Consider the following 22,463-nt stretch of genomic DNA (forward strand, 5'->3'; position numbering starts at 1 on the left):
ACTCAACAACATCTTTAACACGGGCACACATGCACGCACACGCAAATGTGTTTTCCTTTACATAGCCTGTAGGTCATACATGGATGAAAACCAATTCAACATTATAGCACCCCTAATTCTTTGCAGACTTTTTCTTGAAAATAAGAGCGCTGGGCAATTACGACAAATGTAGCACCCTCATATTCATGACAAATTGCGGCTCAAGTCTATAGTTTAACTATCTTACAAGCACTCCTAATATTTTAATCTGACATCTTACCTAGCTTTAGCCTATTGATTTGTGGGTAGACAATGATTTTTGATTTGTATCAATTAGCCTACCTAGTTGAGTTCTGAGATAGAGCCTATACTTATTTTCCATTAATCTTAACATGAAATCTCAACGACTTGTCGGGGACATGTATAGGATTTCACAACTTTTTATTGGCCGTTGTGACCAGTTTAAATAGCCCAGTATACTGTGCTAGTAAGGGCCTACTTAAGAAGTCAAGTAGAACGTAACTTGCAATGCTCTTCTACAAGCATTGAGGACTATAGCCCTACTGATTCTGCAAAAGACCAAGCATTCTGCATGAATACACAGACTATAAATTATGTTCTTGGTGGTTGATCTTTGAAATACAGACCTAGACCCAGTAAAAATAATAACATAAAACTCCCAAAGAATGGCTTGATTTAAGAATCACTATTCGTTTATTTTTATGTTACATTCTTTCACTTGATGCATATAGGCCTATGCAACGTCATATCTTCATACTGCATAACATGTAAACGGAAAGCAATTAACAAAAAGCTCACTAGAGTCAAAGAGCTTGTAGCCCTAGAGCTCGTAAGTTATTTTCTGAAATCTTGCAAAGATAGTAATTAGGTTAAGTGATAACATTTTATAAACAAATGAAATATATATATATACAGTCTCAAGGGAGATTAATAATTTGGGACCGATGATTCGTGTCCAAGTTCTTGGTTGCTGCAAAAATGTTTATATATCTGCATATCTATGAAGAATGGTCTGTGAGGCTGTCCTCATGTCGGTTCAGTTTGTAGCAAAATCATTTTCACAAAGAAAGGTTAATGATGAAATACAGAGGTAAAAGAGAGAAATGTCACTGGAAAGACAGAATTTCACAAGTGAATCGAAATAGGTTATAATCAAACAAAATAAAAATACTGATGTCCTACTTGCGATTACAATGTTTGAAATGTTTGGCCAAATGTGACAAACGCGTGAATATAAATCTTTCATTGGAAAAAATGCTGAAGGAATAGTTAACCTTCACTGCTCTGCTATTGTCAGAGATACCTTTCTCGGAGGTCTTGTTTTATGCTGGTTCTTGTTATTGGTTCAACAAAACAAGGAAACATTAAAGATATTAATAACTGATTATCTTTCTTTCCAGTCCCAGCGTTCCCATGAATTACCTAACACTTGTTTTTGGCTAGTCGACTCTGACCATGTCCTCCAAAGGCAAGTCAGTTTTAGAGATGATAATATTGATGATTACTTCTCACCAAAGCTACCAGTTTAGAGTTTAGTTCACAATAAGGGGTTGCCAGCAAAATACTGCAGCCGATCTCGGCTTAATTTCTTTTCTTTCATTCGGCGGTTCTGGAACCAGATTTTGACCTGACGGTCAGTGAGGTTTAGCATTCTGGAGAGCTGCAGCCGTTTCTCCTTGTTGATATAAACATTAAAGAAGAACTCTCTTTCCAGTTCTCGAATCTGGAACTTCGTGTAAGGACACCTCTTCTTCCTCGTGCGTGGTGTACCTTAGAGCAATATAAAACAAATAATCAGAAGAATGTAAGGTCAAGTGTATTCAACACTCTTTTCAAATAAAACAAGCATTAAGATGCACGATGAAACGTGTGGGGATTCAGAACGTAGGTGTGTTAAGTTTGATAAAATGTAAGTGTCCTAAACACTTAGCCTACCCTCAAGTCTGCACATTCATTTTCTTTCTCTGTATCCTTAAATACATGCCCATCAGTGCCATCCCCTTGTAACATACAACTATAATCAGCCTTCTCTATAAAATCTCTGACGAGTTTTGTAACGCTATTCACGAAACGACATAAGACATTGCACTTTTTATCACCTCACTACCTCCCTTACTTTCCCCACTCAACACACTGTCATAATAAATGGGAATATATGGCTATCATGGAAAATATTTACCTTCATTTCATATCATAATGCGATCATCTATAGCGAATTAACACTGGATACCTAGATAACATTACTGCCAAACAAATAGGTGGGATATTATTATAGGCTAGAGACAAATTCTTCCATGACACTATGGGGGCGCTTGGGCCTACGGACTGGGAGCCACTGTTTATTAGTCTTCAAATGAATATGAGAGAATTATATCTAGCCTATTTTAACCAACTGACCGATGCTCATTGGTTTATCATATCTACATGGACTATAACAAAGCAGAACGAGTTTGTTGGTGATTTACAGAATAGCCTAGACTAAAATCTCAACGCTTGAAATATTTAAATAATTGATTAGTCTACAAAATGAAATACTAGGAAAGCTTACTTGCACGGTTGCCAATACAGATGCACATTTTGAAAAGAGCATAGGTCCCAAAGAAACAAAACATTATGATTATCACAACTATTATCAGGCTATTATGTTTTACATTAAATCTCGATCAAACATATAGGCTAGCTGCTGTTAATGCGTAAAGCAACCTGTCCAGAGTAGCAACACAATAGCATTTCTACATTTTACAGGAGGCTGCTGAGAAGGGAAAAAATCACAGGACGCCCAAAAGCAGTGTTCTGCTCAATTGCTTTTTACCCTCGACAGCCTGGTGAAACATCGCTTAAAAAGCCCAGCGCAAGTTCATGATCAAAGTTAGCGTTTGTCACAATAGCGCGCTCTTAAAATTTCACAGACTGGGAGAGCTGCTGCCTGTGTGTAACATATCGTTTTTTTCAAAGCGCTTTCTCATCGTAAACATTATTCTTGTTGGAAAGAAAGAGCTTTGTGAGTTATAATAAAATCCTTTGAATGCTTATAAAACTCCACATAAAATCTGACCGACAAAAATACCGGGATAGTCCCTTAACCTTTTTACAGCTTCGGTACCTACTCGAGTGGCTTGTTTTGTTGGCGCTGTCGTCTTTTTTGCCTGATGAAGAAGCACAAGAACCAGAATTAATGTTTTCCTCTTCATTCTCGGGGTCTTTCTCGGGGTCTGTGGCACTGTGGAGGAGGGCGGCAGGCGGCTGCGACGCCGAATCCAGTTTACTGGAGTCGCCGTTCTGAGCACAGTTCTCTGTCGAGCTGTTATCCGTCGCGTTGTGTGTGCTTTCGAAAAAACGGTCAAAGCCCTGCGGAAGAACGTGGTTTTTCCCCACACCCGAATAAAAGCCCGTGGATAGGTGGTTGGAGCTTGGGTGGTTGTGTTGATGATGGTGATGACTGTAGACACTTTCGTTTTTCATCAGCATTTCTGTCATGGTGGACGATGGCGGAAGGCAGTCTCTATGTACCAGTTCCTCCCCTGAGTAGCAGGACGCATAGTTCCCTCTATGGTGCCACTTAGTTGAGGGGTCCAAACCGTAAGAAACGTCCCGAACCGGTTGCACTTGGGAGAGGTTCGTGGAGTAAGGGTAGGTGATTTGCCTAGACGGGGCCTGTGGCAGGAACGAAGAGACGGCAGAAAATTCAGGGACGTAATAGGTGCAGCTGGGGAGGTAAAGGTTGGACGCACAGCTCGCTCTGTCTCCGAACTCGGAAGTCCTGTCTTTTCGCGTCTGTGAGCAGAAGTTGCCCAGATTAACCGAGTTAAACATCTTTCTCCCCGTTCTCTTGCACTATAGATAGATGTTTTGGATTCGAACTGCAGAAGGAGAAAATTTGGGAAGGCGAGGTGACGTGCTATCCGTCTAAGTCGTCCCAAGACACGTGATTGAAAGTAGATATTGTCATATATCAATTTGGAACACTTACATGCGTAGGAGTGGTTCACTTAGGTAAGATATAGAAGGTTCAAACGACTGGTTTTCCAACACCACATGAGTATTATAAAAATCAATATCAGGTATCTTTCCCTTTTTTCTTTAGTCTCTAAACGATATAATCAAAATATGAATACCGTATAGCACATGCGCAATGCAATGCATAGCAAATAACTAACAGGTAAGGGTTTTTAATAATAATAATAATAATGATTATTAATGCTATTATTATTACTATTATTATGGTTATTATTATTATTATTATTATTATTATGAGGCCATGCAAATGTCAGCTATAAAGGTTATTTTGCAAACCCTCAGTGAATTTTGATTATATGAGTGTGCAGTGTTGGAGATTACCCCTTTCCCCAATTTCTTTTCCTAACAATGAAAGACCTCTATTAATCCTCTATCCTATCTAAAAACCCTTGATGTGAATATTGAACATATTCTATAAACTCTTGAATTATTACAAATAAATGATGATAACACTTACAATTTATTACAGTCTTCTTTTGTGAATGATTTTTTTTCTCTCCATATAACCTGATATTTCGGGCAAATAAAAGATAGATCAAATGTTCATTATCATCTAGTCCGATGGTTTAGTTTATGTGTTATGAATTGCAAGTAAACCTGTTGTAATAGCTGGTTTAAAGATCTCGTTAAGAACCCAATTTTAACGCGGTTTATTGCTTTACCCCCAGAACCAAGACTATAGAAAGATAGAAACATGAATGGACATTTGCATCGAAATTAAAATAATATATTTTTTTGTTAGGCCAGTGTTTGGCGACGTGATGGAAACTAGGAAGTCAGAGAGCAAAAACATAGTTCTCGAGTTTATAACCTGTGTGTGTGTGTGTATGTGTGCGCGCGTGCGCGCCCCCATGCTTGCCCCTGCATGATTATGTTTAGACATTATCCCGGTTTTACGTATCTAGATTTTTAGATAGGATAGAGGATTAATAGAGGTCTTTCATTGCTAGGAAAATAAATTGGGGAAAGGGTTCATCTCAAACACTGCACACTGATATAGTCGAAATTCACTGAGGGTTTGCAAAATAACCTTTATAGCTGACATTTTGCTTATGCCTACTCGTCGAGATTTATATATGTTTGACAAATTATACAAACCACTTAATATCATTATATTTGTATATTGGCCATCTATTTATGGGATAAAGGCTCGGTCTGTAACATTTCATTCATCTGAATGTATTATTTGATTTATATTCTAGATAAATCCAACTATAAATATGGCTTTACCATAACATTTCCCTACACGTGTTCGTATGTCCCTACATTTGCACTTTGCACATTGGGAATAGGCTAGAAAGGGAATATGCCTATACATAAAAGGAATGCAAGCTCTCTAGCGCATTAGTTTTCTCCCATGCATTTTTGCATCAACCAGAACCCGTGATGACGATCCATTACGCCTATTCGAAAACAGAAGTTTTCCATCACTAACAAGGACCAAATAGTTACATTGAACTAGAAGAGAGGAAAAGCGCAGTGTTCAATATATAATGCCAGACTTCTTACAGAAAGTGCTAACGCTGCATTCTGGCTGCTATTTATTTAAGATATTTCAGTTATGCTGTGGGACAAATAAATAGTGCATCGTTTGGGATTCATGCAGGAACATGTTCAGGACTTGAGGTCGAGGCGCAAGAAGCCTGCAATCAAGTACAAAGAAATCCGACAGCTGTCCAGACACAGCACTTGAATTTGACCACCAAAATCCTGAAAGCAACCACCATAAAAGGCGGAATAGCTGCAGTAAACAGACTTTTCTTCACCTCTTTGGCTAGTAGGCTTTTGTTGAAAAGAGCGAAGTTTACGTACATTTGTGCCATTTCAATTCCTTACATTTCGACCACTATCACAACATGTAGCATATCCGAAGCAGACATTTACAAGAAGACTATACGTCATTGTGTTTACTTACTGTGTTAAATATTTCATAGGCTACATGCATGGCATTCCAAATCTGTTGAATTTCAAGAAAAGAGAGGTGAGATGTGTGCACAGTATAATTGAGTGTAATGTTAGCAATAGTGTTTGCTGTGAAATATATCTGTATATCTCTTGTCACGTTCAGCAAAAGATTAGATTGAATGTCGGTACGCATAAACTGCACCCGGAGAGCAGTAGAACTAATAAACAAATAGCCTGCCATAAAAATTGTATTCTCTTCCTGGGACCGTCGGCGGTGTATGACCATTAAGTGCTCTCTTCCATGCTGCAGGGATGCCAAGTGTACTATAGGGTGTTCATTTGAACATACTGGCTGTACTGTTTCTTTTAGACACAATACAAATTCTTTCTACAGATTATTTCTCAATACAGATTAGCATGTAGGTTATAGCATCTGAATGTGAGTGGCTTTATTGCTTTCATGAAGGCTGACAGAATTTCACGACAGCGTCTGCGTACACTTGGAGGGCTAGGTTAGCTCAAGCCTGCTCGCAATTGGACCCTGATATAAAACACATCGAGGTATTCCTTCGACCTGAATTAAGATATTTGTTCTAAGACTGTGTATCTCTCTTCAACAGTTGAATATTGTGTGTAGCAAATATAATCTCGATGCGGGTAGCCTAATAGTCCTGAAAACGTCAATGGTCTCCCGCGTCTTGAGACTTGAACGGGGAGAAGACTTTACGACGTGTCTGTCCGCGAAATCCAGGCAAGGCCTCACCACCCTTTATTGTAAACCAACAAGACTACAGACCTGCAGTATTTTTAATCCAAATAGAAATCATGAAAATAGAGACCAAAGGGAGAAGAGGATAGGCTATATTTTCTCTCAAGACAGGTGGTCAAGTTAGCTCCGTCAAATGTCTATACCCACATAAATTCGAGCTGAAACAAGCGCTCAATGTGGCAACCGTGTGAAATAATATTATTGTCCCCTCATGGCCCAGATAATTTTAATTGGATGTAAGCCAACCTATTAAATTCGGTTGTATGAGCTGTGAAGAGTTTCAAGCATCAACAAATAATGGCCACGGTTACACCGAGGTCCTGGCAAAAGAAACGAGCCGCAGCGACTGAGAATGGGAAGCAGGTTTTAACACATAGGCCCTTAGGTGAAGATACCATGAGTTCATTGTGCAGTAGGCCGAAGCACACAACAGTCTTTGGTTGTGCAAGTTTTGTTTGGCAAACCATTAAAGAAGAAGATAGGATTTATCATGTGATAGCCTATTGATTATGGAAATTAGCCATATAGATGATAGGCTTTAAATATAGGCTACAATACATAGCCTAAAACAATGATAAACAATGAATAAAATACTTTAAGATAAAGTACCCAACTTCAAATGTGTGGATTTTGCTGTCTCGTTATTGGTGGGATAATTTATGGCGAGGGTAGCCCACTCATGGATATAACAAACCCAAATGTGCTATGAAAAAATATTTTGGAGGGTTAGCTGAGGTATGGTCTAACCCAGGGAGAGTCAGCTTTGTAAGAATATCGCTCCTCGAACGAGCTATATTTGTTTTATGCTCGTGTGCGCAACAAACACCAAAACCGCGATAACATATAATAAGGATTTTTTCCCCCATTCATTGTTTATTCATGGTTGCCGTCTGCCACTTCCAATAGGGCCTAATATACAAATTAAGTAATGTGGTTTGATTTTGGTGGATTTGCGCGTGCAAAAGACAATTCTCTCCACCTTGTGGCAGAGTAATTTATAGGCGTATAGTGTAGAATTTAGTGTTATTTCACTGAGTGCACTTTTGCATTATACGAAGAAGAAGAAAAACGAATAGGCTGCAATTTACAGATGCATTTGTGAGAATTGTCTGTCATTTGTGGTTTGAATCTGCACGACTGGGGTAGACAAGCCTACTGGACTATCATCTCTTATGATAAATAGGAAATTAGCAAAAATAAAGAGAAAACCCTTTGCACAGCAATGTGTCTAGATGCTGGCAGGAAAAACTAGTATCCACAAATACGGAAAACCTTATAATTAAACTTAAGGTCGGTTGCCTGTCTCCCCTAGCCTGCGGTTTATACACTTGTTTTTAAATATGAAAATGGGCAAATACTGATTTTGTTACGATCCCAAAAGCAACAACAAGTTAATATAGCCTACTATTACCAAAGCTGTGGTTAATTGTGTTTCCTCTGTCTGAAATAGGCTACATACAAATTGATGAATACATTTTGAGTAGGCACAGCTTATTTCTTAAAAAACACAACAAAACATTACAAATACTTGAATAAAGTGGGTCCAATGATAGGCCTATCAAAAGTTGACGATTAAAGCCAATCATAGAGCCTATTTTTTAAATATGTTTTTAATTTGCAATATATACATTGTGGAGATTAATAATATAACTGATAGATTATTCAAATAATATACGTTGGAGCATGAATAAGACGAATATTGGCAACATTTTCAATCCTAATATAGCCCAAATAACATTCATTCGTGTCTCGATTTCGTTTGTACATCCATGTGCGGGAATGAACGCAACGTTTGTGCAGTAGGCCTAATGACAATGAATCAACTGGTCAAAAACAGTAAAACTTCAGCAAAAACTCGTCAACGTGATTAGATCTCATCAACGTTGAAAACGAATTAGATTATTAAAAACTAACTAACAAACTAAAATACAACTACATGCAGTAGTGTCACATGGTAATGTCACATTAAGCCAACAACAAACAAATATTGATCAAATTGAATATTAAATTGACATCCATTGGAAAGCATACCCCTTCAAAACAACAACCTATAGCCTAAATAGCTATACAAGTACTATATACCACCACTATATTGGCACTACGACTGACAATAATAAGCCAATGAGGCCCACATTTTTTTTATCGTTTAGACTAAATGTGCCATGTCCCGTGGAGCTCTCAAACGCAATATGGGCATGCAAGTGATGGTTGCACCAAGGCATCATCAGTCAATTCCGTGAATTAGTTGAGATTCAACTGGAAATTGTCCAATATTAGGGTTATGATGACCCAGTTGGTTTGAACACGGTGCCTGCCAGATCAGGATTGTGTAGGCCTATATTTGATTATTCCCGCATGGCCAACATACTGAATGGATATGTGGACCATACATCGATTCGGAGAAAGAAATAGGCTATACATTAGCCTACCATACTATTATATTTTGAATGATGGTTTCCATCAAATAGGCGAATATAATTTTTATTAATTTACTGAACTGCCTGATTTTAAATGGAATTGAACCCAAATCGTGTCTATTTGTTGGTCCCATTGGCTATTTGACGAGAGGCGTCATAAACCTCATGAATTGAGAATTATCCTTCATATATTTGTATGGTGTTTGGATGACAAGCCATGTGGTCGATATCACAGGACCAGCCAATGTCTCCATTTTGCACGGACATACTCTAAAATCAACTGATAGAATGGCAATATCAGTGCGTACCAATGCACGACTCAGGATGACCACAAGTAGGCGTACATTATAATGTATTATTGACTTGGATAGGGTTTATAAGGTGTTGACAAAACGTATAAAATTATCTGCTAGTATTGTGCAAATAAACATGAGCCTAAGTGACCAGAAATGTGTGAATTTATTCATATAAAAAGAGAAAATAGCTTTGCTCAGATTATGCGTACTACTAGGCTAGTGCATCTCAAAAGGTAGGCTCTTCCTGATTCTATAGTGTTAATAAATTGTATACAATTGCTTAGTAATAGCCTAGATTAAAAATCACGACATGTCCAAAATACACGATGAACTTTCGCTGACTTGAGACATTTGGCATTTGACTATCTTAGACCAGACAAAAAACGCGGTAAAACCTTTTTCTTAAGTAACTGAAAGGTAAAGTAGATTTATGAGAGAGGAAATAGAATCTGTATTTTCTTACCGAATATCCGTCTTTGTTTCCTACAGGATTCGGTAGCGCTTAAGCATTGGGCCCCTAATTGAGCCTCTCTCTTTATGATGTTTAATTTCCTTTCCAACTCTAGACACTGCTGCCTTCAGATCTAGCGGAGACTGCCGCTTTTGAAGTTGGCATTCCGATCACTTTGGATATATTACATCTTCTATTCTTGTTGAGAAACAATTTACTCTCTCAAAAACGTGCCCTGGAACCTTTCCTCTCCTGTCCCTCTCCATCCACTTAAGTTGTAAGTCTTTCTTTATACTCAACGAGAATTTTAAAATAAAATACAACCACCATATAGCTACGACTTAAAAGAACCGTTTCCCCCCCCTCTTTTTTTAACCCGTCTTTCTTGCCCATTTCCCAAAACATTTACAATGGACAGTGGAGCCCCATATAAGGAGCTTACTAACTTGACCTTCAATTTATATGGGTGTTCCCGCCCACATAGACGGCAGGAAACACTGGGACGATGTGCAGCACCGTCCGCAGGGGCAGATGTGTGGAAACTTTGAACATCAAAACACTGCAGAGCCATTTGTATGGCAAATATGACGAAGGATTATGTCGCATGGCCTAGCACATGAGCCCCACATGCACACTGAACAGCCCAACAATATTCCAAATACAGTATAGTGATAGTTAGGCTATTGCTCTAAAAAACACTCAGGTGATGCGTTTTAGTTATCAAGACATTATGGAGATTAACTAGGCAATTTAATAACAGGCCTACTTTGAATCTAAGAATAGACTAAATGTGTGCGTAAAACCTAGACCTATCTGATAAGCGTGTGTAAAAGTCAATATTCTTAGCGTGTGTAAAGGTCGAAATTCTATGAGGAGACGCACATGATATAGTATGTCTAAACAGCAATATCGCAAAAAGAATAGACAAAGGGCGTGCATAAAACCTACCTAAATCTAAACATATCAAACATACCAACATAGCCATAGGCTATTTTATACCAGACCTACTTTGAATTGAAGAAAATACAAAAGGTGTGCGTAAAACCTAGGCCTATCATATAAGCGTGCAATTTCGCAAAACAATAATAGACAAAAGGTGTGCGTGAAACCTTCTTTGAATCTAAACATATCAAACATCAACACAGCCGTATGTCGCAACATAATCACCTTAAAGTAGCTTATATAGTTGAAGCGGTGCCGGACCAATGCGCGGTTAGTCTTATTGAAATGAATCGAAGTGGTTTATAGGCTTATATGCCTTATATTGGATGATGCATTTCGATTTTTTGGGACAGAATCTAAGCAAAATGTGAATGAAGACTGTAACTAGGACGACAAAAAAGCATGCAAATTAAATTAAAACCAATTTGTAAAGAATGTAGGTCTAAGCTTAATTTGGCATAGGCCACCTTTTTGTTTTACCATGCTCCCATATTATTTTGGGGTGTATAAATTCACATGCCTATTCTAATTCAGTTGTTGTTTACATTATATCTGTGAAAATACAAATGTAAAAAAAAATGAAGAAGAAGAAGGCATAGGCCATCTCGGAAAATGTCAACATTTAAATTCCTTCCATTGGAAGAGTCTTAATAACAGACACCAACATCTGCCGAGATGAGCATATTGCCCAACTACGATTTGATAGTCTATACAAACGGATACAACTAAAATAGTTTTAGGTTTGTTTGTTTGTTTTAATTGTATTTAAACACTTTTTCATCTTCATTACAAAATGGCATCGCCCATATGGGTTATGAAACAAAACCGCAAAAAATGCGTACCTCAATTAATTTGTTGTCACTGAAGAAGGTGGCATAACAACACCTGCGTCTGAGGTTTGGATAGGAAGTGTAATTCAATATTATGTTAGATTCGTTGTTCAGATATCACTGATATATTGTTCACAAAGCCATATTTGAAGATCCATTGGTTGCTCGAAAGAGAGTTGTGATACCGTGTCTGTAAACAAGCAGCACATGCTCCAAATATGACCTTGACACCGATTTAAATCTGAAGACTTTAGCTATGTAGGCTACAAATGTGGTTTGACACTCGTTAAATAGTACTATGACAATAAAATACACAGTGAATCCGCCAAGCTAAACCGTGTAGGCCTCTCTTTCTTCTCTCTCTCTTTATTTCCCGCTTACGCGCGCGCGCACACACACACAAACAATAGTGTCTGAACTTGGCAATTGGCTTTGGAAGTAAAAATACAATGTATACAGAAGCATTTTCCAGTGATTAATCTAGACCCACAGGTTAGTCGATATAAATTTACATTATTGTAAGCAATATAAAGGCACATGGACCTATAATCAGTCCTCGTGTTTCTTAAAAAATCCAAGAGTAGGCGATTTTTCTCTAATTAGTTTGATTAAACTATTGTGTTTCATGAGAAACTAACATTTTTGTGTATTGAATATAACAAACATTATTGGTATTAACATTGTAATACTCTTGCTTATAGCCTACTGTTTCTAATGTAGGTATATCATGTCATTTTAGATTTTATTAAGGCATTTTTATAAAGTGAAGCATGGATAACGACTACACACAATCCGTCGAACAATATTTGCATATGCTTCTCGGCATAGGCTATTGTATAATTTAATGAAGTTGTAAATAGATCAACTCGAAAGAAGAAAACTGAGGGGAGTAGCCTATTAAATAGTCGTTATCGGTTGGGAAACATAACAACAACAAAAATAAACACACGTTTTTCATATTAAGGTATGCCATTGCTTTTTCATCCTGAAATGTCAGACGTGTGGGCCTATGATAACTCGTCTAAAGACTAGTGATCTGACTATAGGCTAATACTGAAGCGCGCAAATGTTATGTCCCGTAGTTTTTCGATCAAGATGCTGAATGAACAGAATAACACTTTTCGGCAAACCCATAATTGTTTTCGCTTACACAGTTCAAAAAGCATAACAGAAAACGCCAAAACGTATTTTGGTTTTACACACAAACCTCACGAGTAAAACAGTGATATTCACTTCTTGTAACTAGCCTATACCTTTTCTCTTTGTCTATCCCTAGACCGAGGTCAATTTAATATTTATGTTAGGCCTACGCTTCACCTAATCACTAAATTATGACATTTACATGGAAAATATATAACATCTACTTGAAATATACATATACTCTCGCTCTCTCTCTCTCTCTCTCTCTCTCTCTCTCTCTCTCTCTCTCTCTCTCTCTCTCTCTCTCTCTCTCTCTCTCTCTCTCCCTTTCTCTCGCTCTCTCTCTCTCTGTGTGTGTCATTTTGGGTAGATGATTTTGCACGACGTTTTCTGATACTCTTGGCCTTTTCTGTCCTATCTTTTGTAAATATATATAATTACAGTTCAAAACAGTAGGCTCAACTCTAAAACGAATTAAGTATTCGTTTTAGGACTGCACCTAAAATTCACGTAGAAAACACAAGGTTCTTCAGCCTAATTTGCGATATAGGTCCTTTTGGATGTAACATAACGCAATGGAGCGCAGAGACTCACAAACATAATTATTCCCTTTCTCCCAGCCGGTCTCTCTCCGCAGAGGGAGGCCTTGGTCCCACATTCAAGGTCTGCGTCAACGCCGTAGACAGCTCTGACCTTTGAGCCTCACAGACAAGCCGCCATAAAAGAGCCTGCAGACCGTCTCAAAGTCAAAACTATCTGTTGGTTATCCAATATGATATATGTCATACACTTGCATCTGTATTTTCAATATACATGATACATTCAGCAGCTCCACTTGGACGTACCAGATGGAAAGGGAGGTTTAGTCTATACAAACAAATTTGACCGAAAGGTTTACGTGAAAAAACGCATTCAGCGTCTCAGTGCATATGGGAAGATATAGCATTTCTGCATTAATAATTAAAATAAGACATTGTGACTAGTCTACTTCAGAACATGTAACCCTGAGACCAAATCTAAATTCCACACGACTTGTTTGACAGCAAGAACAGGAGTATAATCAGTGCAGCCACATAGCTCTGCATAAAGAGTAATTCCTGCCATTTGTGACTCTTATCGTCGTCGTCGCCCCCCCCCCCGCTAAACATGCATGGCCCAAAGGACTGCATTTTACCTTTAAGTGCTGCCTAATTCACTTCTCGTTTCTTTTTTGCAGACATAAAATATCTAGGTTAGATTTAAGGACAAATGACGATAGGCAAAAATCTAAATAATTAGCTAAATCTAAAAAAGGCTTTTAAATACATTAGTTTTAATAACGCAGATATGGTCAAGACAAGACTTTTGGATAATGCTTAAATTATTTGCAAACTGAATGTATGCTAGAGAGCCTATGGATGTCCTTTAGCGTACTCGATGAGTTGATCTAAGACGAACTGTATTTACTAAAGTCAAAAGTGGTTGAAATGAACACTAGAATATGTTTTCGCTAAACCCAATGTCAAGATGAATAGAGGTAGCCTATCTGTGATCAGAGGTAGGCAGGCCTATGTGTGAATGTGGGAATCTGAATCCATTTCTATAAATAAAGCTTTAAGTTAACTCAAATTCAGTGCGAGAAATCCAGTTGTGTAAAAGCATGAATATGCTGGAATAAGCGTTTTATTCTGAACACAAAGTGGTAGTTGCTATTGATGTTTTTGGCCTCTGGAACCGTAACACAGCCAGAACCTAGAAGCACTGCGCTGAGAACCCAATATCTTCACAACTTAAAGTTCCTCTCATGAAAACAAAATGTGTTTAGGAAAGTGTATGATTGAAGATAAATTACAAAATAAAAAGCAAAGCAAAACAAAGACTGATGCGTCCCTAAAAAAATATCGTAATGTTGCAATTTCTGATCATCGGCCTATATTGCTGAACCATACTGTTATGTGGATGTGCAAGCGGCGGGAAAAGTGTTTCATTGCAAATATATTATTTTATTGCATCCTCTTCACAGCCTTGTAAAAGCATAGCTTGCTACGGCCAGCTTGTTTAAAAAAGGAAATATAACTGGATTTATTGCTATCAGTTCTCGTACCACTATACCTTATAAAATGATTTGCTTGAAATGAGAGGCTGAGAATCAAAAAGGCGTCAGGCTACTTCTATTAGTGCGCCTCGGGTAAGGTGAATGCGTTTGCATTATTTTGTTGGTTGTTAGGATGCACAGAATCGCTTGTACTCTACATGTGCTTTATGTTTAGCCTACATGAACACAAAAACGTCTATAACCCCTCCACTTGTAGCAATATTGATGTTAATCATAACTCCAATTACCCTGAACAAAAATATATGCAACATGTAAAGTGCTGGTCCTATGTTTAATGAGCTGAAATAAAAGATCCCAGACATCCATAAGCACAAAAATATTATTTATCTCAAATGTTGTGCACAAATTTCTTTACATCCCTGTTAGTGAGCATGTTATCCTCTGTCAAGATAATCCATCCACCTGACAGGTGTGGCATATCAAGAAGCTGATTAAACAGCATGATCTTTACACAGGTGGACTTTGTGCTGGGTACAATAAAAGGCCACTCTAAAATGTGCAGTTTTGTCACACAACACAATGCCACAGATGTCTCAAGTTTTGAGGGAGCTTTCAATTGGCATGCTGACTGCAGGAATGTCCACCAGAGCTGTTGCCAGAGAATTGAACATTCATTTCTCTACCATAAGCCGCCTCCAATGTCATTTTAGAGAATTTGGCAGTATGTCCAACCGGCCTCACAACCGCAGACCACGTGTATGGCGTCCTGTTGGCGAGCGGTTTGCTGATGTCAACGTTGTGAACAGAGTGCCCGATGGTGGCGGTGGGGTTACGGTATGGGCAGGCATAAGCTACCGACAACGAACAAAATTGCATTTTATCTATGGCAATTTGAATGCACAGAAATACTGTGACGAGTCCTGAGACCCATTGTGAGGCCCATTTTTAAAGGTATCTGTGACCAACAGATGCATATCTGTATTCCCATTCATGTGAAATCCATAGATTAGGGCCTAATGAATTTATTTCAATTGACTGATTTCCTCATATAAACTGTAACTCAGAAAAATCAGGATAATTACTCCAACAATATGATAATAATATAAAAGTTAACATATTTTAATAGACATAATAAACCTTACACATACATTGAAACATTCATGTAATTCATATTGGTATAGGGCAGGGCTGACAATCGCCAATGTATTCTATACACTGGATATAGATGTTACATAACAACACAGACAAAACGAAAATCTATCACATTGGTCATTCTAAAATGCAGTTATCGTAAACATTCATATTTTTACAATATAGCGTATGCCTACTCGCAAATGAGTTGGTTACATGGAGACAACAAACGGGTAACATATTGAATAATACTGAGGAGAGAGAGAGAGAGAGAGAGAGAGAGAGAGAGAGAGAGAGAGAGAGAGAGAGAGAGAGAGAAGCACAAACCATTCAGGACATTTATACGGTATTTTCATGAAATAAATTCCTTTAAGGGAGAACTTATTCCAAATTCTTTACAAACACTGTCACTTCGACAATAATACAGCTACTGACTATATTTACTACTTTTTATAATATTCAAATATAGCCTACTTATAGCTTTCAATATGATAATGACAATATGTAGCAGACAACAAGCAATAATCATCAATGCATAGATGGTAAGTGAACTTCAGTATTTGAACGGATAGGTCCAAATTGCGTGGCAATGAATCATTTTTTGCAATCCTTTCTCGACATTTACATTTTAGTCATTTAGCAGACGCTCTTATCCAGAGCGACTTACAGGAGCAATTAGGGTTAAGTGCCTTGCTCAAGGGCACATCGACAGATTTTTCACCTTGTCGGCTCAGAGATTAGAACCAGCGACCTTTCGGTGACTGGCACAACGCTCTTAACCACTAAGCTACCTGCCGCCCCTCGACCTTATTCACATTTTACAATGGATATCCTATATAAACCTACATTACATGTACTTCTCAAAACATGTATTAGTCTTTTTGGTATTAAATATCAATCCAATCGAAAGAAGAGCTGCTTGCAGTTAGGACCCAGGTTCACTGCTCTCATTCATGCCCTTGTTTGGGCTAAGTAAGAGGCGGCCTTAAACCAGACCATTTTCACCTACTCCATGACAACTGCTCAGTTATTTATACGGGAAATACAAGTTTAAAAGAGGGATCTAGTAGGGATGTGTCCGAGTGTTTACGGAAAAAGATATTAGTCTACATAAGCCGCCAATTATTATTGCAGTAAACAGATCGCAGTCGATAAATAGTCATGAGGGTACATCGGCTATTACTTTGCACTCAAGCGTCGAGAGAATCAGCGGATCATTCCGCACAGAAATAGCAGCATGGACACTTGCCCACCCCTCCCAAAATACCCTCAAATAGCTTATCGCAGTCCCCCCAGCCTTTAAAGACTGCAACTCAGCAAATGTGTGTGTGTGTTTGTGTTTGTGTGTGTGTTTAAGTGGGATGAGAAATGTGATACCAGATAATCGATTTTGGCAAATCAAAGTGTTGTAATCTACAAACAATATCGAAACGCAATTATAAAAAACAGCAGTAGGGTGTAGGGGCAGTTGTTGTCCTTGACCGTGGCCATGCACGTCCCCTAGAGCCCGTGACTGATTGAAAATACATAACTAAGGCTTTTAATTGCAGGCCCCAAAACTGTCTTATTGTCCACTATACGATCAAGACAATAGGCTATCAAATAATAGGCCTATGCTTATTTAGACCATAGCCCAAATTCAGCCTTACACGACCATTGTAATTGTTTTAGGATTCTGAGATTTAATGATTGTTATAGGTTCTTGGGTCGATTATGGAAAAATATAATGTCATTACTTATTAAATAGACTACTGGTGAAATGTAGATTGGATGTTAACTATTATGCGCCATAGCCATAATGCACCGTCGCCTACATAGGCTTATAGGCTATAGTAGCCCTATAAACTCAAACTTATTAAACAGAATCGGGGTCAGTTCAAGCCTAATTCCACTCAACACAGGTGATGGACTAAAACGGTTTATAAATACAGGCTGCTATGCATTCGTGAATTGAATTTAGTTATTAATTTAGACTTACTATTGACTTGAATCGAACAGCATGGAATTTGCTCAAATCCATAGCTTTCTGTTAGCTTCATAGTCTCCACAACTATAGGCTACTTATTAATGGAATTGTTCACGTCTTAAATCAATTTTTAAACCCCAGATATACTTTGATTCGTTCAATTTTTTTATAGAAATGATTGTGACCATGGTTGTTCTAGGACGTTACGCCGTAGCGAGTGAGCCACAAGTGTGTGGTTATTGCATTATGGGAAACTACATAGCCAAAGAAATTTATCAAAAAAGTGATGTAAATTGACACTTTCTGATGCTTTAGACTGCACTGTGCCTTTCATTCCAGGGCGTTGACTAATTAGATTTTTCTATAGGCCTATCAAAGAACACATAATATAGGCTAGGGAATACTATACGCCCTTGCACTGTCACTACTTTAGAAACGTTTTATTCGATTCAAGGTCAGATAAATATATATTTGGTCTCTTGATTTGTTTCTCGAAATCTGTAGTGATAACCCAGATGCGTCCTCCTTCTTAAGGACGTCAGACTTCATACTGTGCATGCTATGCGATCGAATTTGATTACACCAAAATACAGTACGTTTCATTTAAAATACTGCCTGCCTATATTCCTCTCTCTTCTCTCTCTCCCCGCTCTCTCCCTTTTAGAAGAAGGACAAGGCCTGCTCCCTAAGCATCAATCTCTTCTTCTTCATCCGCCGGTTCTGGAACCATATCTTAACCTGTTGGTCGCTGAGGTTTAGGCGGTCAGAGAGCTCCCTTCGCCGCTGTCTGGTAATGAACTCATTGACCATGAAATCGCCTTCCAGCTCCGCCAGCTGGAGTTTGGAGTAGGGTTTACGTTTCTTTCGGGTTCGGGTGTGCATTGGGTACCACGGGGCGCCTGGAGAGGGGAGAAGAAGTGGATGGGTGTGCATGGATGAACGTATAGGCTCTATAGCCTATAGCTTGGCATATATCGCCAAGCTAAGGTAAAAGTCCTGCACTGCATCAATGGATTCTATAGAGCTGGTTATCAGTTTTTCAAAGCACAAACGTATTTTGAAAGCTTTTGTCATCAGTGTGAGCAGTTCCTGGCCCAGTCTTAAAGCAGACTAATTTACAACAATGAGTTAACATTCAGAGTAGAAAATGGACACTCAAACAAATTAGCTATATTCTACTACTACTGTTTATTATGTAAAAGGTATTTACAATTTTGAATTTCACCAATGAATGTGTGGGGAGACAGTGGGACGTATGGCATATTTCTTGTAATTTGATTGTGGATAGACACGCTGTAATTCACATTAGTCTGTGTCACACAATGTTTACAGTGGCAGTTAAGGTCGTCAGTAACGGTAGTCTCACTCTCAAGCATGCAAGCATATCAAATTGCCAAAGGCATGCAAGCTAGAGTTCTTGTGAATAACAACATGTATTTTTTCGATGTATGATTTTATTTGCAACAAACTCTCAATAAACATGAGTCTATGTTTTTGCGGACTTTATCCTGAAATCATATAGTTTGAAATTGTAAAAAATATTGTTGTTTTGCTGGTATAATCAAGACATTCTCATTTTTACCACAAACAATATCGAGTTTTTATGGTGATGTAAGGGTTTACTGGTGTGTAAAAGGCTGAGTGTAAACGAAAATATGAACCCTTCCTTGAATGCTTCCCCTAGCGGCGCTCACCCCAACATGCAAGCCTCGTGTCAATTCAGTATCCTAATAATTTATAAAGACAAGAAATAGGACTATCAACAAATCAAGAAATAAGATTCCAATGACAGAAACAAGCGTATAACATTCCATTGTTAACATTCAATAACTCACCTCCACCCGCTGCTGTGCTTGGTGCATGATTGCCAGGGGATGTCAACGCCTGAGCGATGCCTGCAGAAGCTTTGCTCCCTTCATTGAGCAGTGATGAACTGGAGTCAGATTCTAGGGATTGACAGGATGGCGGATCTTGGGTCAACTGCTCCGCGCCATAGTCGTACTTGGAAAATGTACCGTTGTTGCCCATCCCGTTGTGCAGTCCATGCTCCGTCGTTATGGAGGAAGAGGAGTCTCCTCTTGCCCTCTCTTCACGTTTGAGGATTGTGCTTTCAGCGCAGGGTTCCCTGTTGCCGACACCATTGCTGTAAAAACATTTGCTTTCATCTTGCCTTGTGATTTCACATGCACGGTTGAAAGAGGGATTAATGGGCATGGGACTGCTAAAGTAGGATTGAGGATATCCATTGCACTGCTCGGAAGGGGTCCAAGGGAGCGAGCATACATTGTCCCTTCTTGGGTAGGAGAGAGAGGGTAGACCCGCCAGTTGTCCCCCGGACGCTCTGAAATTGGGGAGGTAAAATGTGTCTCCAGTGTGGATGTTTACCAAAGGTCCCACAAACCCGGACCCGGGATTAAGAATATTATGCTCGCCCATTTCGGCGGGCCCGACCAAGAGCTTCTAGTTTATAGCGAACTGACATTTAACATAGTTAAACCGTGCGGCGCGCCTGATTGGTCGGACTAGGGTCACATGTCCTCACCAATTTGCGTTACAGAAGGTGCCACCCACTATGTCCATGTCTGACCAAACAAAACATTAACTTCTGTATTATGGGTTTCATATGCTTTTAAAAATAAATTTTATGCAAAAGAAAATCTGGGTTTGTTTTCTCTTTATTGCTTATTTGATTTCTCCTTATTGCTTCAAAATACTTTACTCTTTCATTTTCAAGTGATGCCCCAATCCATTAATATTAGGCTACAGGCCATATTGATCTTAGTAAAGTTTTCCCAGAGCCTGCTTTTTCTTTTTAATATGTCCTTTAACAGTTACAAGGCAGCTGCACGAAGGCCTGTAAGTGTTATATTGTTTTCCCCCCACCAAATATCTACCATTGTTGGGTGTGCATGCCCCACTCTATATTTAGAGCAAATTACAGATGAATTGAGTGTCATATAAAGCTGTGATGTTCCACTTTACGGGTCTGTTTTAGGGAACGACTGATGCTCACAGCCTCACTCCTCTCGTATTTACAGTAACGGGGTCAGTAAGTTGAAACCTTTGGCTCTGTAAAAAAGACGATCTGCAATAAGGTTATTTTAAGAGCAAATGATACTCGTGCTTCTCCGAGGAACAACTTCAACATATATCCTATTAAACGTTCGTGGCCATACATGGGTAGCTTGTTATAAACTATTTTTTAAATGTGGGTTTAACAAGGTGGTCGAGGGGGCTTAAAAGCGCTTCATAAGTCGGAATTAATCACAGTGCGTTTTTATTAATTGATTTGCAACTGAGCACCCCTGTCACAAACAAGTTGAGTAAAGTAACTAAACATCTGTATGATACTGAGAAACAAGGTTCACAGAGCAATGATAACATTTCATGGAAAGAAATGGCAAAATAGGCGTGCATTGAGCCGTGCGCTTTTCCATGAGGTGACTGGCTGGTGCAATAAGGAAAGTGTTCCATTTCCTCTAAATACAACAAGATGTAGGAAATGGAATTGAACTAAGACGTCATTTTTGGCTTAGATTTAGGCCTACCCACTACCCACTACCCACTTCTCATTTTAACATTCCTCGTGTATGCCTAATGTTGCTATTCTCGAAATTCCTGACAAACTTCACCGCTTTCTAATAATTTGCCTACTTGCCAAACGATAGCAATTACGTAAACTGTTAACAAAACATTGCTTATTATATAATTGCTAATGGATTACCATTTTTGTTACAGTGCAATACAGGCCTATGTGTGCATACTCCGCATCTGAGAGAGAGGAGTCGCTATTTTATCAATGTGTAATAAACCTGCCCATACATATCACTCCCCATAGAAGCCTTGGATTCTGCAGCAGCTTCTGCTATGCGACAAAAAAATAAATGATCGTGTCTGTAAGGATTCATATTCGCCAAGAAGGATGGAGAGAGGCCTAATATATAATGTCACATTTATAACTAACGTCACCTTTGGAAGTTGGCAGTGCATTTGCATGTGTATTTCACACTACATCTGTGAGAAAGAAAATATCACATTAGTCCCAAAATAAAGATTGTTGTTATGTATGGTACATTTAAATGGGATAATACCATCTTTGCATTAGAGTTATGGAAGGAAGGCTACTGAGGTCAGAAGGAGTTAAAATATAGCTAGAACACGTGCAATCTTTAATATTTGGGACATGTGAGTTAAAAAAGTGCCACGGGTCTTAAACTGCATATGCGATAGACATCCAAAGAGCACGCATAGCCTGTTCCAGCTGTCAATCCATGTGTCCCCTTTTTACCAATGAGATAAGACAATTGAAGAAAACAGAAACAATATCTGATCCCCAGGCTAGTATGTTTGTTTAGGGGTAAAGATAGAAATAGTCCAACATATAGGTCTACAGTAGGTCTACATAATGTGTATCTGCATATAGTGTTAATAAAATGTATGTTGAGCATTTGCGTATTATTATGTGACATTAACATAAAATGGATACTCAATTCGTTTTAGAGGTGAGAGCATTTTTAGACCTCACTGTTTTGAACTATCATCAGATACATTATTTACAAAAAAT

At 38.6% G+C, this 22,463-nt stretch overlaps 2 protein-coding genes across 2 annotated transcripts; both read right to left on the reverse strand.

Moving 5' to 3' along the window:
• Positions 1 to 670: 670 nt before the first annotated feature.
• On the reverse strand, positions 671 to 3,901 carry LOC121577548 (homeobox protein Hox-C11a-like). The gene is made up of 2 exons (XM_041891250.1): positions 3,108 to 3,901; positions 671 to 1,770 (listed from the first exon to the last, which is right to left on the reverse strand). Exons 1-2 carry the CDS (start codon positions 3,811 to 3,813, stop codon positions 1,538 to 1,540), a joined length of 939 nt encoding a protein of 312 aa, XP_041747184.1. The 5' UTR covers positions 3,814 to 3,901; the 3' UTR covers positions 671 to 1,537.
• Positions 3,902 to 16,662: 12,761 nt separating this feature from the next.
• On the reverse strand, positions 16,663 to 20,340 carry LOC121578506 (homeobox protein Hox-C12a-like). The gene is made up of 2 exons (XM_041892870.1): positions 19,735 to 20,340; positions 16,663 to 18,798 (listed from the first exon to the last, which is right to left on the reverse strand). Exons 1-2 carry the CDS (start codon positions 20,333 to 20,335, stop codon positions 18,560 to 18,562), a joined length of 840 nt encoding a protein of 279 aa, XP_041748804.1. The 5' UTR covers positions 20,336 to 20,340; the 3' UTR covers positions 16,663 to 18,559.
• Between the last annotated feature and the right edge of the window lie 2,123 nt (positions 20,341 to 22,463).

Source organism: Coregonus clupeaformis, unplaced genomic scaffold (genome assembly GCF_020615455.1).
Source record: "Coregonus clupeaformis isolate EN_2021a unplaced genomic scaffold, ASM2061545v1 scaf0005, whole genome shotgun sequence".
In the NCBI taxonomy this organism is placed as follows: domain Eukaryota; kingdom Metazoa; phylum Chordata; class Actinopteri; order Salmoniformes; family Salmonidae; genus Coregonus; species Coregonus clupeaformis.

Excerpts from the sequence above, each read along its gene's own strand:
- LOC121577548 (XM_041891250.1), bottom strand. The coding sequence starts at position 3,813 with ATGTTTAACTCGGTTAATCTGGGCAACTTCTGCTCACAGACGCGAAAA. Across the intron at positions 1,771-3,107 it reads CAACAAAACAAGCCACTCGA|GTACACCACGCACGAGGAAG; the intron begins GTAGGTACCGAA and ends TATTGCTCTAAG.
- LOC121578506 (XM_041892870.1), bottom strand. The coding sequence starts at position 20,335 with ATGGGCGAGCATAATATTCTTAATCCCGGGTCCGGGTTTGTGGGACCT. Across the intron at positions 18,799-19,734 it reads AAGCACAGCAGCGGGTGGAG|GCGCCCCGTGGTACCCAATG; the intron begins GTGAGTTATTGA and ends TCCCCTCTCCAG.